We start from the raw sequence: 14,734 nt of genomic DNA, 5'->3' as shown, positions 1-14,734 counted from the left end.
AGACATGGGGAGAACGTGCAAACTCCGCACAGACAGTGAACCAAGCCGGGAATCGAACCCGGGTCCCTGGCGCTGTGGGGCAGCAGTGTTAACCACTGTACCACCTTACATGCACCAGCACACCCGGTGAACAACCAAAAAAGGGAAGTTTACAAAATAACACTAGAATCTGTTCATACAATGCACATAGCTTATCATAACATATTTAAAATGTTGTATTTATGTCTGTTTCTGTGCCTGGAGTAAAAGTTACGTTTGAGTTGAATATCTAACACTGGGACTCCCTTAAGACAAAAAAATGAAGCACACATTTAAAAGAAGCATTTTTTGTGAAGAGAATAGTGTTGGAGTTTGTTGTAGAATGAAAAGTCCAATGTATGATGGAAACGTACAATCACAGTAAGTATGTTCCTGAAGGTCAGATCAGTGGTGGAGCAAAGATAGAAGTGCCCCAAAGGAGGATGAATGCTTAAAACATGTTGGGAAAGCTGTGAGAGCTGGCAGCAAGTGTGAACCTGGACAATACACTCTTCAGTGAAGCAATTGGAGGAAGTCGAGATGGGGTAGGACACAGGTACTCGGATAAGGAGGGGGGGGGGGGGGGGGAACAAAAAGGAAAAAAAAATGGCTGTCGGAGAGAGCAACAAAGGCAAAATAACTGCTACTTGAAGTGGCAAAAGACAGAAGTATTGAGTGGGAACTGGAGAAACTGTAGGCACTCTGGCCACCACTGAGGCCCCATGGGCTTCCCTTCCCACCCCCGATTGGAGCTAGCATTCACTCTCTATCCACCCCTCACCCCATGATTATTGGCCCATTCTCCTCTCTCCCCCCCCCCCCCCAAGCCCCATCCAATCATTCTCCCCCTCCCCCCCCCAAGCCCCATCCAATCATTCTCCCCCCCCCCCCCCCCCAAGCCCCATCCAATCATTCTCCCCCCCCCCCCCCCAAGCCCCATCCAATCATTCTCCCCCCCCCACCATAGTCCGAGCCGGCAACCTCCCTGCAATGGCCATATTAACCTGAAGCCACAAGTTAGGCTGCCTCCGAAATAGGACCACGCACCATGGAAACAAGTAGAAAGGCTGAAGCAAAGCTCAGAGAAATGAAAAGGTAGTTTCAAGTTAACAAAAAAAAACAAGGCCAAAATAGGTAAAAAACAGTTAGAGGATGCACTATTGTCTTAATATATTTAGATTAAACTTTAAGTAATAGAAAGATTAAACTATCCAAAAAATTGTCCAGCTAGACTCTATAAAATTTATACAAAAGATACAAGTGGATACATACTGTGTCTTTGATATTAATTGGGCACTTGTGTTCACACAACAGTTGAACAATCGAAATAGAACCACTTCCAGCTAGGAATTAGAAGAAGAGTTATCACTGTCCTCATACATAAATCATATTTACTTCAATTTATATATCTACACATATTTTAAAAATCACATTTTTATTTTATACCACAATTATAAGACCAAAATAGAGGATGTTTTTTAAAATGAAATTATGATTACGAGGAATATTGCTGCCACCAACCCAATCCCATCATGTTGGAGTGTATTGGAACCTGCTGTGCCACATTTTAGACAGAAGTTGCACTGTACTTTCTATTGATGCAGAGCACTTTCAGGCAAGTTTTCGAAAGGAACAGTATAATTCAGAGCTTAGCTATCAAGCTAACTTCCAACAGCACTAAAGCCAAAAGACAGCTCCCCCAAGAGGCATCTCACATCTTTACAATGCTGCAGTTTAATTCCAGTCCAGTGTAAAACCAGATCTTAAAAGTACTCAAGATAACCTTTTGACTACTGAGGGAGGCCACTGAACCTCCATGATACTTCAAAAACAAATAAGTATTTTCAAATGTTATGAGAAACTGTGCTCTCTCACATGGTTGCCTCCTGTTGAGTTTATTGTGAGTTGCCAGTTATAATGCATACTTGCAGTTATTATTCTTAGGCCTGTATCATGGCCATTCTCCTTAGGACGTGGAGGATTTTTAAAAGTTCAGTTATTTATTTATCCCCTAGTCGCCACACTCCAGCACCTGCTCGGGTACACTGAGGGAGAATTTAGCATAGCCATTGCACCTAACCAGTATATTTTTGGAGTGTGGGAGGAAATCGGAGCACCTGGAGGAAATCCACGCAGACACAGGGAGAACGTGCAAACTCCACACAGACAGTGACCCAAGCCGGGTCCCTGGCACTGTGAGGCAGCAGTGCTAACCCACTGTGGCATCGTGTCACTTTGCAAAGCAGTCTTTACTGCCCATCCCCAGCTACTCTAAGGGGTGAAGTCAATTCAAAGTAAGGGACTGAAATCATAGCCAGAATTCTCCAGCTGTTCACATTCGTGGCATCTTCTGTTCCTGCCAACGATACACCCCTGCCATGGTTTTCCCGGATTAAATGGGGTGGTAGGTTCTCTTTTGTGAAGGAGATTAATGAGCCAGTTGAGTTTTCACAATAATCTGATAGCTTTCGTGGTTATTGTTTTCTAGTATCAGCCCACAAACGCAGCAACTACTGAATTTAATTTCCCAGTTTCTGGAATCATAATCACTAGACTATGGAACTCATACAATCATCGGCAGCATTCCAATCCTCAAATTATTCCTATCTCCTTCAATCATCGCTTGCATTCCCATCTTGACCCTCACTCTCACAATCAAAATCATCACTGGCATGCCATTTTCCCATCACACTCTCACGCCAACCCCGCCACACATAAATGGGCAGCGTCAATCTGCGCCAGGCAGTGACCAGCCATCTCGCTCTCACTCGGGGCTACATTTTCCTCTGCGCCCTGAATGGGGTCTCCTCAACTGGTTCATGTTCAACCAAACCTACTGTGAACCTTGCTGCTAGATATGAATATTTAGTGAGGACCGGGGGGGGGGTAAATCAGGCCAAAAATCAGTGGTTGGAGAGGCTGGCAGCACAGCATTGAGTGGGCCACTGCGCATGCACTGACCTGACGCACACGCAGTGGACCCTATCTGCTGGCCATCCGATTGTTGGCCAGCTCGATTGCTGGACAGCCCCGCGGCCCCCGCATCACAGGCTGTGTGACGTCACCACGGACCAATTTCTGGCCCCCCCCCCAACTATGCCCAGGCCAGCCTCGAACACCTCCCGCCCCCAGCTCACCTCGATGCTCCCCCCCGCCAGCAGTCCCAATTTCCCCCATCTCCCGGCAGTCCCAACTCTCCTGCCTCTTCTGCAGCCCTGACCCCCCCTCCATCTGATACCCAGTCTTGATGGCTGGCCTCCCTCCCTCCGTCACTCAACCCAAATGCAGAGTGGCAGCATGACCACACACCTCCACCGATCGCCCCGCCGGAGGACCCGATCCCATTAGGCCCTGCCCCTTGGCACTGCCTAATGCCTCGTGGGCACTGTGAAGATGCCCCCTGGGCAGTGCCAGGGGCTCAGGCTAGTACTGCCAAGGTGGCAATGCCCAGGGGCACCCCCCCCCCTCTCCCGGCCTCAATTGCCACCCTACACTCCATCAGGGTGGGGCCACCAGTCCCGGGCCCGTTAGTGGCATTTAAAACAGATTCAAATTAGGATTTACATAATTTGGGCAGCACAGTGGTTAGCACTGTTGCGTCACAGTGCCAGGGACCCGGATTCGATTTCCGGCTTGGGTCACTGTCTGTGTGGAGTTTGCACGTTCTCCTCATGTTTGCGTGGGTTTCCTTTGGGTGCTCCGGTTTCCTCCCACAGTCGAAAGATGTGTGGGTTAGGTGGATTGGTCATGCTAAATTGTCCCTTAGTGTCAGGGGGATTAGCATGGTAAATATGTAGGGTTATATGGATAGGGCCTGGGTGGGATCATGTCAGTGAAGGCTCAATGGGCCGAATGGCTTCCTTCTGCACTATAGGGATTCTATTCTATTTTATTCAGCTCTGTGCCAATTTCCCGTGCGGAGCTGACGGCGTCGAAAATCTGGTTGCTGGAGATGCGCGGAGGCTGTGGTGCCCAGCGGGGAGTCCGCGAAACGGCCTCTGCTAGAGTCTCCCAGCCCGCTGTGCTACAAAAGCACGGGTTGGGAAAATTGCCCCCAACATTTGCATCAATGGAATTTTATCTGGTTTGAAGTGGAGCAGGAATGCAGTTAAAATGAAGAGACTGCATTTAGTCCTCTATTCTGACAATTTAACTATTTTGGCAGTGGGGAGCACTAATAACACCGATAGGTACTTCACACAGACATCTTGAAACAATACATGACACTGAGTCACATGGGGATTAGCATTGCTGTCTCACAGCACCAGAGACCCAGGTTCGATTACCGGCTTGGGTCACTGTCTGTGTGGAGTTTGCACGCTCTCCCCGTGACTGCGTGGGTTTCCTCCGGTTTCCTCCCAAAGTTTGAAAGACATGCTGGTTAGGTGCATTTGCCATGCTAAATTCCCCCTCAGTGCAGACGAACAGGCACCACAGTGTGGTGACTAGGGGGTTTTCACAGTAACTTCATTGCAGTGTTAATCTAAGCTTGCTTGTGACTAATAAACAAACATTAACTTATAAGGAGATATTAGGTCTGATGATCAAAACCTTGGCCAATGTGTGTGTGTGTGTGTGTGTGTGTGTGTGTGTGTGTGTGTGTGTGTGTGTGTAGCAGATGAGCTGTGGAAATTCAAGAGCTTAGAGCCTGGGCAGCAACATTACAGACATGAACGGTGGAGCAATTAAAGTCAGGGGGATGCTCAAGTGACCTGACCGTGATAGGCCATGAAGGGATTTGAAAACAAGGATAATAAATTTAACATTGAGGTGTTTCTTAACCTGGAGCCAGTTTCAGTCAGTGACCACACAGGAGGTGGTGAACGGCATTTCTTGGGATCAGGACACGGGCAAAACGAGTTTGGATAATCTCAAGTTTACAGAGAGTGGAATGTTGGAGAACTATGTTAAAATAGTCAAGGTGGAGGTAACAAACGCATGGATGAGGGAAGCAGGAAAGGATCAGGAGTCATAGAATCGTTGAACCCCTAGCAGGGTAAGTGCATGGGGTTACAGGGATGAGCCCTGGGTGGGATTGTTGTCAGTGCAGGCTCGATGGGCTGAATGAGGAGACCATTCAGCCCATCGAGCCTGCACTGACAACAATCCCACCCAGGGCTCATCCCTGTAACCCCATGTACTTACCCTGCTAGTCCCCCTTTGGACACTAAGGAACAATTGAGCATGGCCAATCCACTTAACCCACACATCTTTGGACTGTGGGAGGAAACTGGAGCACCCGGAGGAAACCCTGCGCAGGCTTCAAACTCCACACTGACAGTTGCCCGAGGCCAGATTGGAACCCGGGTTCCTGGCGCAGTCAGGCAGCAGTACTAACCACTGTGCCACTGTGACGTTCTGTTAGATATGTCACAAAGGTGGAAAAAGTCTGGTCTTAGCAAGGATACGGATATATGACTGGAAGTTCAACTCTGGAGTCTGGAGTCAATTATGACACAGGGGATGTAGCTGGTTCAGCCTCAAATGTAGTTGGGGAGAGGGATGGTGTTGATGGGGCGTGGCTGTTGGGGGGTGGGGGGGAAGGAAGCTGAAATTGTGAGGCAGTGGAGTTCAGGTAATTGGTGGTGAGGTAAAACTGGGTGTGTGAGCATGGTGCATAATGTTTTTGAATAACATCGCCACTGGGCAGGATGCGGTTGAGAAATAGGTGGGGACCAAGGACAGATCCTTGCGAGTACTAAAGGTATTTGTCTGGCAATGGGAAGAATGGATGCTGATTCCCTGGCCATGATCAGATAAATAGGAATGGAACCAGGTGTGTGCAGTACCACCCAGAGAACAACTGAGAGAAAGATGGAATGATCTATCATTCAAAAGGCTCTGGACAGGTCCAGAAGAACAAGGAGGGTTAGCTTACCTTTATCATAGTCACGTAAGATGTCATTTGTGACTTTGAAAAGGGCTCCCATTGAATGCCAACAGGTGCCTCATTAACAAATGCCATGATGTATATGGGACTCCAAGGGCATTTTAACCTGGTCCTGAGCTGGGTAAAACTGTACAAAGCGAGTGAGCTCCACTAAGGCAACATAAAAGACAATTTTCCAATGTGTACGGTGCTTCCTCTAGTCAACAAAAAAGGTGTCTCCCCTCTTACCCTCCCCGAAAGGCAGGAGACCCTTGCAATACCTTTGTCTGATTGCCATTTGCCCCACTGCTACAAAAAAAAGATAAATAGGAATAAAACCAGAGGATGAACCAGCATCAACCTCGGCACATCTAGCCCTGGCGATCCTGCAAAGGTCTCCTTAGTAACATTGCGTGGCTTGTGCTAAAATTGAGAGTTGTCCCACAGACTAGTCAAGGAACAGCCTGATATGGTGACACTCACTGAATCAAATATTACAGTCAACGTACCAGACATTGCCACCACATCCCTTGGTCTGTCCTGTTCCGCCGACAGTACATATCCAGAGAGGTGGCAGCATGGTATATAGTCTGGAGGAAGTTGCCTGGGGACTTCAACATTGACACAAGATTCCATGAAATATCATACATCGAGTCCAATTTGAGCAAGGAAACTGGCTGCTGGTTGCCACCTACCACCTCAGCTGACCAATCAGTACCGCCTCATGTTATGGGCGGCACGGTGGCACAGTGGTTAGCACTGCTGCTTCACAGCTCCAGGGTCCCGGGTTCGATTCCCGGCTCGGGTCACTGTCTGTGTGGAGTTTGCACATTCTCCTCGTGTCTGCGTGGGTTTACTCCGGGTGCTCCGGTTTCCTCCCACAGTCCAAAGATGTGCGGGTTAGGTTGATTGGCCAGGTTAAAAATTGCCCCTTAGAGTCCTGGGATGCGTAGGTTAGAGGGATTAGCGGGTAAATATGTGGGGGTAGGGCCTGGGTGGGATTGTGGTCGGTGCAGACTCGATGGGCCGAATGGCCTCCTTCTGCACTGTAGGGTTTCTATGATTTCTATGATTCTATGTTGAATACTCAACTGGAGGAAGCACCGAGGGTGGCAAGGTCACAAAGTACTCTGGGTGGAGGCTTCAATATCACCAAGAGTGGTGCAATAGCACAACTACTGGCCAGGTTGGCCGAATACATAACTGCCAGACTGGACCTGTGGCAGCTGACGAGGGAACCAAGAAAACCTACTGGACACTGTCCATGACAATACTGGTCAGAGTGATCACCGCACAGTCCTTGTGAAATTTAAGGATACCCACTGTTGTGCTGTGTGGCACTACCACCATGTTAAAGGGGATAGATTTTGAACAGGTCCAGCAACTGAAAACAGGCTATGAGATGCTGTGGGTTGTCATCAGCAGCAGAATTGCACTCAACCACAATCTGCAACCTCATGACCTGGCATGCCTCCCCCTCTACCATTGCCACCAACCCAAGGGATCAACCCTAGTTCAATGAAGAGTGCAGGAGGAAATGCCAGGAACAGAATCAAATAAACCTAAAAATGAGATGTCAAGCTGGTGAAGCTACAACATAAGACTACCCGCATACCGAACAGCAGAGGCAGCAACAGACAGAGCTAACAGATCCCACAATCAATGGTTCAGATCGGAGTGCTGCAGTTCTGCTACATCCAATCGTGAATGCTAGCAAATAATTAAATAACTAAGAGGAGGGGGTGCAGGCTCCAAAAATATTCCTGTCCTCAATGATGGGAGAGCCCAGCACAACCGTGCAAGAGTCAAAGATGAAGCATTTGAGATACCTTTAGAGGAAAGTGATAGTGGAAAACCCATCTCGGTCTCCTCCTGACGACCCCAGCATTGCTGAATCACAGAATTGTTTTGGGGCAGAAAGAGGCCATTCAGCCCATTGCATCTGCAGTGGTTCTCCAAATGAACATTATGACTTAGTGCAATTATCCTGCCTTTTCCCCGTACCCTTGCACATTTTTCCATTCAAATAATAACCTAATGCCCTCTTTAATTACTTCGATTGAACCTGGCTCCACCACACTTCCAGGCAGTGCATTTCACTGAAAAATTTCTTTCTCACATCACATTTGCTTCTTTTGCAAATCACATTAAATCTTTGCCCTCTCGTACTTGATCCTTTTACGAGCAGGAACAGTTTCTCCCTATCTACTCTGTCCAATCCCCTCATGAATTTGAACACCTCGATCAAATCTCCTCTTGGTCTTCTTCGCTCCAAGAACAGTCCCAACCTTTCCAATCGATCCTCAATGCGTTCACATCCTTCCTATAGTGCGGAGCCCAGGATCACTCTTGTTGAGGTTGATAAAAATCAACTTTTTGGCATTCCTCATGCAAATCAGAGTATTTACAGAATAGCATCGAGTCCCTCAGTCATAAAATGAACAATGTCTTTAAACAAATAATATTCCTTACCTGCATGGTGCAAGGCAGTCTTCCCATTGCTGTCAGCGCATTCCACAGGACACTTGTACTATTAAGAAACATGAAGTGGCAGAAATTTGTTTTATGCTCTATTCTAGAACTTTGTGTCTGTTTTGGATACAATAACAATGTTAGTTCAGAGACACGTCACATTTCTTTCATTAGTCTGACATGACATCCTGCAGGACTTATCTCACACATACAATGGATATAACAGCACAGAGGGAAAAGCATGAGACAGTGAGTGTTCTTCTTGTGAGGTTAAACAATTAAATACTTAATTTACTGAAGTGTTTTATCCCTCAGGGCTATTATACTTTAAATGGCACGTCAACTGCATGTCAAATTTATGAAGTTACCTTAAGTTGGAATGATGACATAACTATTTGTTCCAGAAGTGCGGAATTTAAATTTATATTAGAGACTCAGTATCACATAAATTTAATTCTACAGAGTACGAAGATTAAACAATGTTTTCAATTTTGATCATTTCCTATTATCATACCGGAGAAGTTAACTAATTCAAAGCTATGACAGCACTGTTACTGTTATACCGCTTCAAAATGCTAACTACAGAAAGATTGGAAGATGGGCTTTCAGCTGCAATGGAAAAGAAAGGGGTACCCGTAATGAGAAAAAGAAGCAAACCATGTCTCTCTCTGGATGGGCACAGTAAGAAGTCTCACAACACCAGGTTCAACAGGTTTATCTGGAATCACGAGCTTTCAGAGCGCTGCTCCTTCATCAGGTGAGTGGAGAGGTGGGTTTCACAAACACGGCATATATAGACAAACACACAATTGCAAGATAATGTCTGCAATGTGAGTCTTTACAGGTAATCAAGTCTTTAAAGGTGCAGACAGTGCATGTGGAGAGAGGGATAATCACAGGTTAAAGAGATGTGAATTGTCTCAAGCCAGGACAGCTGGCAAGATTTTACAATGTGGAGATGCCGGCGTTGGACTGGGGTAAACACAGTAAGAAGTTTAACAACACCAGGTTAAAGTCCAACAGGTTTATTTGGTAGCAAAAGCCACACAAGCTTTCGGAGCTCCAAGCCCCTTCTTCAGGTCAGTGGGAATTCTGTTCACAAACAGGGCATATAAAGACACAAACTCAATTTACATGAATAATGGTTGGAATGCGAATACTTACAACTAATCAAGTCTTTAAGAAACAAAACAACGTGAGTGGAGAGAGCATCAAGACAGGCTAAAAAGATGTGTATTGTCTCCAGACAAGACAGCCAGTGAAACTCTGCAGGTCCAGGCAACTGTGGGGGTTACAAATAGTGTGACATGAACCCAATATCCCGGTTGAGGCCGTCCTCGTGTGTGCGGAGACTCCGCGCCATTGTGTGTCGCGAAGGCCGCCTTGGAGAACGCTTACCCGAATATCAGAGGCCGAACGCCCGTGACCGCAAGATTTTACAAACCCAGGCCAAATGGTGGGGGTTATATGTCGTGTGACATGAACCCAAGATCCCGGTCCACCAGGCATGAGTGTTCCCTTCCAGTCGGGAACACTTCAGCAGTCAAGGTCATTCAGCCTCCGATCTTCGGTTAAGCGTTCTCCAAAGTGGCCTTCAAGATACACAACGCAGAATCACCGAGCAGAAACTGATAGGCAAGTTCCACATGCATGAGGGCGGCCTCAACTGGGATCTTGGGTTCATGTCACACTACGTGTAACCCCCACCATTTGGCCTGGGCTTGCAAAATCTCACTAACTGTCCTGACACAAGACAATTCACACCTCTTTAACCTGTGATGATCCCTCTCTCCACTTGCACTATCTGCACCTCTAAAGACTTGATTACCTATAAAGACTTGCATTCCAACCATTATCTTGCAATTGTGTCTTTGTCTATATGTGCCATGTTTGTGAAACCTACCTCTCCACTCACTTGAAGGAGCAGCGCTCTGAAAGCTCGCGATTCCAAATAAACCTGTTGGACTTTAACCTGGGGTTGTGAGACTTCTTACTCTGCCCGTCCAACGCCAGCATCTCCACATAGAAAACTCTCCACCTTCATCCAGAACTATGTAACCAGTCCATCTATTGCCACCTTTACATTGCACATCTACAGCTGAAGCCCAACCTGGTCTTCCCTCATACCAACCTTAAAAATACTTAAATTGCCAATACTAGGCCTCCTGTATGCCATCATTCACTGTCCCGTGCGGCATTTACAGTTGAAGTTCAGACAATCAAGTAGCCATGTTCTAGCTTTCATAAAAACTCTCGGGCATTTTCCAACACTGACACTATTTTGTTAGTGATTAAAGAGCTACCAGGTTTCTCTGCTTTTCCAGTTCAAGATCAGCTGTAAAGAAACCAATGTAAATCACCCTCTATTTCAGTTTGAGCAGCATGCACAGAGCTTTACCACCTACCTCAATATTAAGTTTTTAAGTTTAAAGTTTAATTATTAGTGTCACAAGTAGGCTTCCATTAACATTGCAATGAAGTTACTGCGAAAATCCCCTAGTTGCCACACTCTGGTGCCTGTTCGGGTACACTGAGGGAGAATTTGGCATGACCAATGCACCTAACTAGCACGTCGTTCACACTGTGGGAGGAAACTGGAGCACCTGGAGGAAACCCATGCAGACATGGGGAGAATGTGCAGACTTCACACAGACAGTGAGCCCAAGCTGGGAATTGAACCAGGGTCCCTGGTACTGTGAGGCAGCAGAAGGAGGCATATGACATGCTGGGATCAAGTGAATCCCTTGAAGAGTATAGGGGATGTAGGAGTAGAGTTAAGAGAGACATTAGGAGGGCAAAAAGGGGACACGAGATTGTTTTGGCAGATAAGGCGAGGGAGAATCCAAAGAGCTTGTACAAATACATAAAGGCCAAAAGAGTAACTAGGGAGAGAGTGTGGCCTCTTAAGGATTAACATTGTCATCTATGTGTGGATCCACAAGGGATGGGTGCGATCCTAAATGAATATTTCTCATCAGTATTTACTGTTGAGAAAAGCATGGATGTTAGGGAACTTGGGGAAATAAATAGTGATGTCTTGAGGAGTGTACATACTCCAGAGAAGGATGTGCTGGAAGTCTTATAGCGCATTAAGTAGATAAATCCCCAGGACCTGATGAGGCGTATCCCAGGACATTTTGGGAGGCTAGGAAGGAAATTGCAGGTCCCCTAGCAGAGATATCTGAATCATCGATAATCACAGGTGGGGTGCCTGAAGATTGGAGGGTGGCAAATGTTGTGCCTCTGTTTAAAAAGGGCTGCAGGGAAAAGCCTGGGAACTACAGGCCGGTGAGCCTCACATCTGTGGTGGGTAAATTGTTGTAAGGTATTTTGAGAGACAGGATCAATAGGCATTTAGAGACACAAGGACTGATTAGGGACAGTCAGCATGGCTTTGTGAGTGGAAAATCATGCCTCAGAATTTGATTGAGTTTTTTGAAGGGGTAACCAACAACGCAGATGAGGGCAGTGCAGTTGATGTTGTCTACATGGGCTTTAGCAAGACCTTTGACAAGTAGTGCATGGTAAGTTGTTGCATAAGGTTAAATCTCGTAGGATCCAGGGTGAGGTAGCTAAATGGATACAAAATTGGCTTGATGACAGAAGCCAGAGGGTGGTTGTAGAGGGTTGTTTTTCAAATTGGAGGCCTGTGACCAGCAGTGTGCCTCAGGGATCAGTGCTGGGTCCACTGTTATCTGTCATTTATATTAATGATTTGGATGAGAATTTTGGAGGCATGATTAGTAATTTTGCAGATGACACCAAAATTGGTGGCATAGTGGACAGTGAAGAAGGTTACCTTGGATTGCAATGGGACCTTGCTCAATTGGGCCAGAGAGCTGATGAATGGCAGATGGAGTTTAATTCAGATAAATGCGAGGTGATGCATTTCGTTAGATTGAACCAGGGCAGGACTTACTCAGTTAATGGTAGGGCGTTGGGGAGAGTTACAGAACAAAGAGATCTAGGGGTACATGTTCATAGCTCCTTGAAAGTGGAGTCACAGGTGGACAGAGTGGTGAAGAAGGCATTCAGCATGCTTGGTTTCATTGGTCAGAACATTGAATACAGGAGTTGGGACTTGTCTTGTTGAAGTTGCACAAGACATTGGTAAGGCCACACTTGGAATACTGTGTATAGTTCTGGCCATCTTATTATAGTAAGGATATTATTAAACTAGAAAGAGTGCAGAAAAGATTTACTAGGATACTACTGGGACTTGATGGTTTGAGTTATAAGGAGAGGCTGGATAGACTGGGACTTTTTTCTCTGGAGGGGTGATCTTATAGAGGTCTATAAAATAATGAGGGGCATAGATCAGCTAGATAGTCAATATCTTTTCCCAAAGGTAGGGGAGTCTAAAACTAGAGGGCATAGGTTTAAGGCGAGAGGGGAGAGATACAAAAGGGTGCAGAGGGGCAATTTTTTCACAGAGGGTGGTGAGTGTCAGGAACATGCTGTCAGAGGTAGTAATAGAGGCAGGTACAATTTTGTCTTTTCAAAGGCGTTTAGACAGTTACAGGGGTAAGATGGGTAGAGAGGGATATGGGCCAAATGTGGGCAATTGGGTCAACTTAGGGGTTAAACAAAAGGGCAGCATGGACAAGTTGGACTGAAGGGCCTGTTTCCATGCTGTAAACCTCTATGCTAACCACTGTGCCACCGTGCCATCCCTAATCACAAATTAGGTTGAGCACTCCCCACGTGCACTGTTACAGAATCTGGTTTGATAACAGATGTTAGCCAGGCCAAATGTTTTTGGAAGAAATGGTTTTATCCTTTTTGTCTGTTTTTGTTTTCTTCACATTAAACACTGGCATTCAGCAATTTTAACTGGTTGCTATTTTCAATTATTACATTAATTTTATTTACATCAACACGTGGTGAGAAGGGAGTGTCACAAAGCCATGTTAAAACAAAGTTAACCTAAAGTAGGGTGCACTTTTAGACAGATAAATTGAATTTTGATTGCAGTTACAGTTTTTCTGCTTAAAACCACAGATGCTAAGCCCTGTCTCCGTCCTCGCAGGTCTTCTTTTCTTCCAGACTCATCCAACAAGCTGGCCTTAATAGAAAGGACGGGTCAGAGGGAGAAAGGTGGAGAAAAGCAAAAAGTTACAAAACAAGTAGGAATGATGAGTAAGTCATAGTACAGGAAGGAAAGCAAATGCATTGAAATAGGTTGATGTGTAAAGCAGAAAGAAACTGAAAAGAGAAAAAAGATCCGTTTTGAAAAAAGGGGGCATTAAAGAGGGGGAGATGAAAAGAGAGGGAAGTGAGAAGGGTGAATGAGAGCACAGAGAAGATAAAAAGCAAGATTGGAAGACAAAGAAAGATGCTGGGTGAGAAAGAGAGAAGAGTTGGGGTTGCGGGGGAGCTATGCAACCAGGCTAAGAGCGTGAGGAAGTAGGCAGGCAGGCAAAAGAGGGGGGGGGGGGGGAAGGAGGGCAGCAATGAAAAAGTGAGAGTAAAGGAAATAGGAGCAATTAGGAACTAGGGAGACAAAGACAGGGAGAAAGAGGAAATGTACAGAAATATAACTTTATAATGTTCCCTCAAAGATCAATCACTAGAATGCTGTAATTTGAGCATGACAGAAGCCAAGAACTTGTGTTGCAACAGCGTTTGCAAAGGGCCACATGATGAATCTCTCAGGCATCAGTGAGAGGAAGATTCTCGGATGAGTGTGGCAATACGGGATAATTGTAAAGTCTTCCTAGAATTGGAAATGTCTTGGCCAGGAATAAAACAGATCATGACTTCCACCAAATACACTGGACAATGTTCCAAAAAAATTGTCCTGAACTTTAAAACATTAATTAATAAAAACAGCCGAGATTATGAGTACATTACAAATAAATCAACCCCCATTCAATGTTGTATTGTATTTTGTATCACTGTTCTGCCAGTTTTGCGCTGGTATTCCATAATCTGTATCCTTGGAAGTTAAGAGCCATTATTTAAAATATAAATCACAGATAGCAAGAACAGAAGTCATCACTACCTGAAGGATCTTCTTCACACATTCTTGGTGACTATTCTTTGAAGCTAGGTGTAAAGCATTGTAACCTACAATTCAAGCAAAGAGGGAAAGGGTTAAAATTTGTTCATTAACTACTACTTTTTAAATTGCAAATTATAGGAGTGCCACTTGAATATCAGTTCCTCAGTTTTATATGCACAAAGTGAAGCTGGATTTATAATCTGAAATGTTCTTTGTCGAGAATGGTGGTCATAAATTCATAGCTAAAAATAGACTGTCCTGGCAAATGAGAAACATAACCCCAGAACGTAACATGCATTTCATTTCTTTTCTCTGATTCAGCAACCTCCCAGCAAGAATGTCAGTTAAACTAATGGAATCCTAAGTACTGT

General features: G+C 45.5%; 1 protein-coding gene across 3 annotated transcripts in view; it reads right to left on the bottom strand.

The window, feature by feature from the left end:
- Positions 1 to 14,734, bottom strand: part of rai14 (retinoic acid induced 14) — a 217,372-nt gene that overhangs the window by 59,864 nt on the left and 142,774 nt on the right. For 2 of the 3 annotated variants that reach the window (XM_078220432.1, XM_078220442.1), the window contains exons 5-7: positions 14,364 to 14,428; positions 8,360 to 8,417; positions 1,291 to 1,361 (exon numbers count right to left, since the gene is read on the bottom strand). In XM_078220432.1, coding sequence (XP_078076558.1) covers positions 1,291 to 1,361; positions 8,360 to 8,417; positions 14,364 to 14,428 — 194 coding nt within the window. Of the gene's footprint in view, positions 1 to 1,290; positions 1,362 to 8,359; positions 8,418 to 13,337; positions 13,425 to 14,363; positions 14,429 to 14,734 lie in introns of all 3 variants that reach the window. The other variant, XM_078220421.1, reaches the window with a different exon arrangement.

This window comes from Mustelus asterias, chromosome 1 (assembly GCF_964213995.1).
Source record: "Mustelus asterias chromosome 1, sMusAst1.hap1.1, whole genome shotgun sequence".
NCBI classification, from domain to species: Eukaryota; Metazoa; Chordata; class Chondrichthyes; order Carcharhiniformes; family Triakidae; genus Mustelus; species Mustelus asterias.
This window is presented reverse-complemented; position numbering and strand designations above follow the sequence as displayed.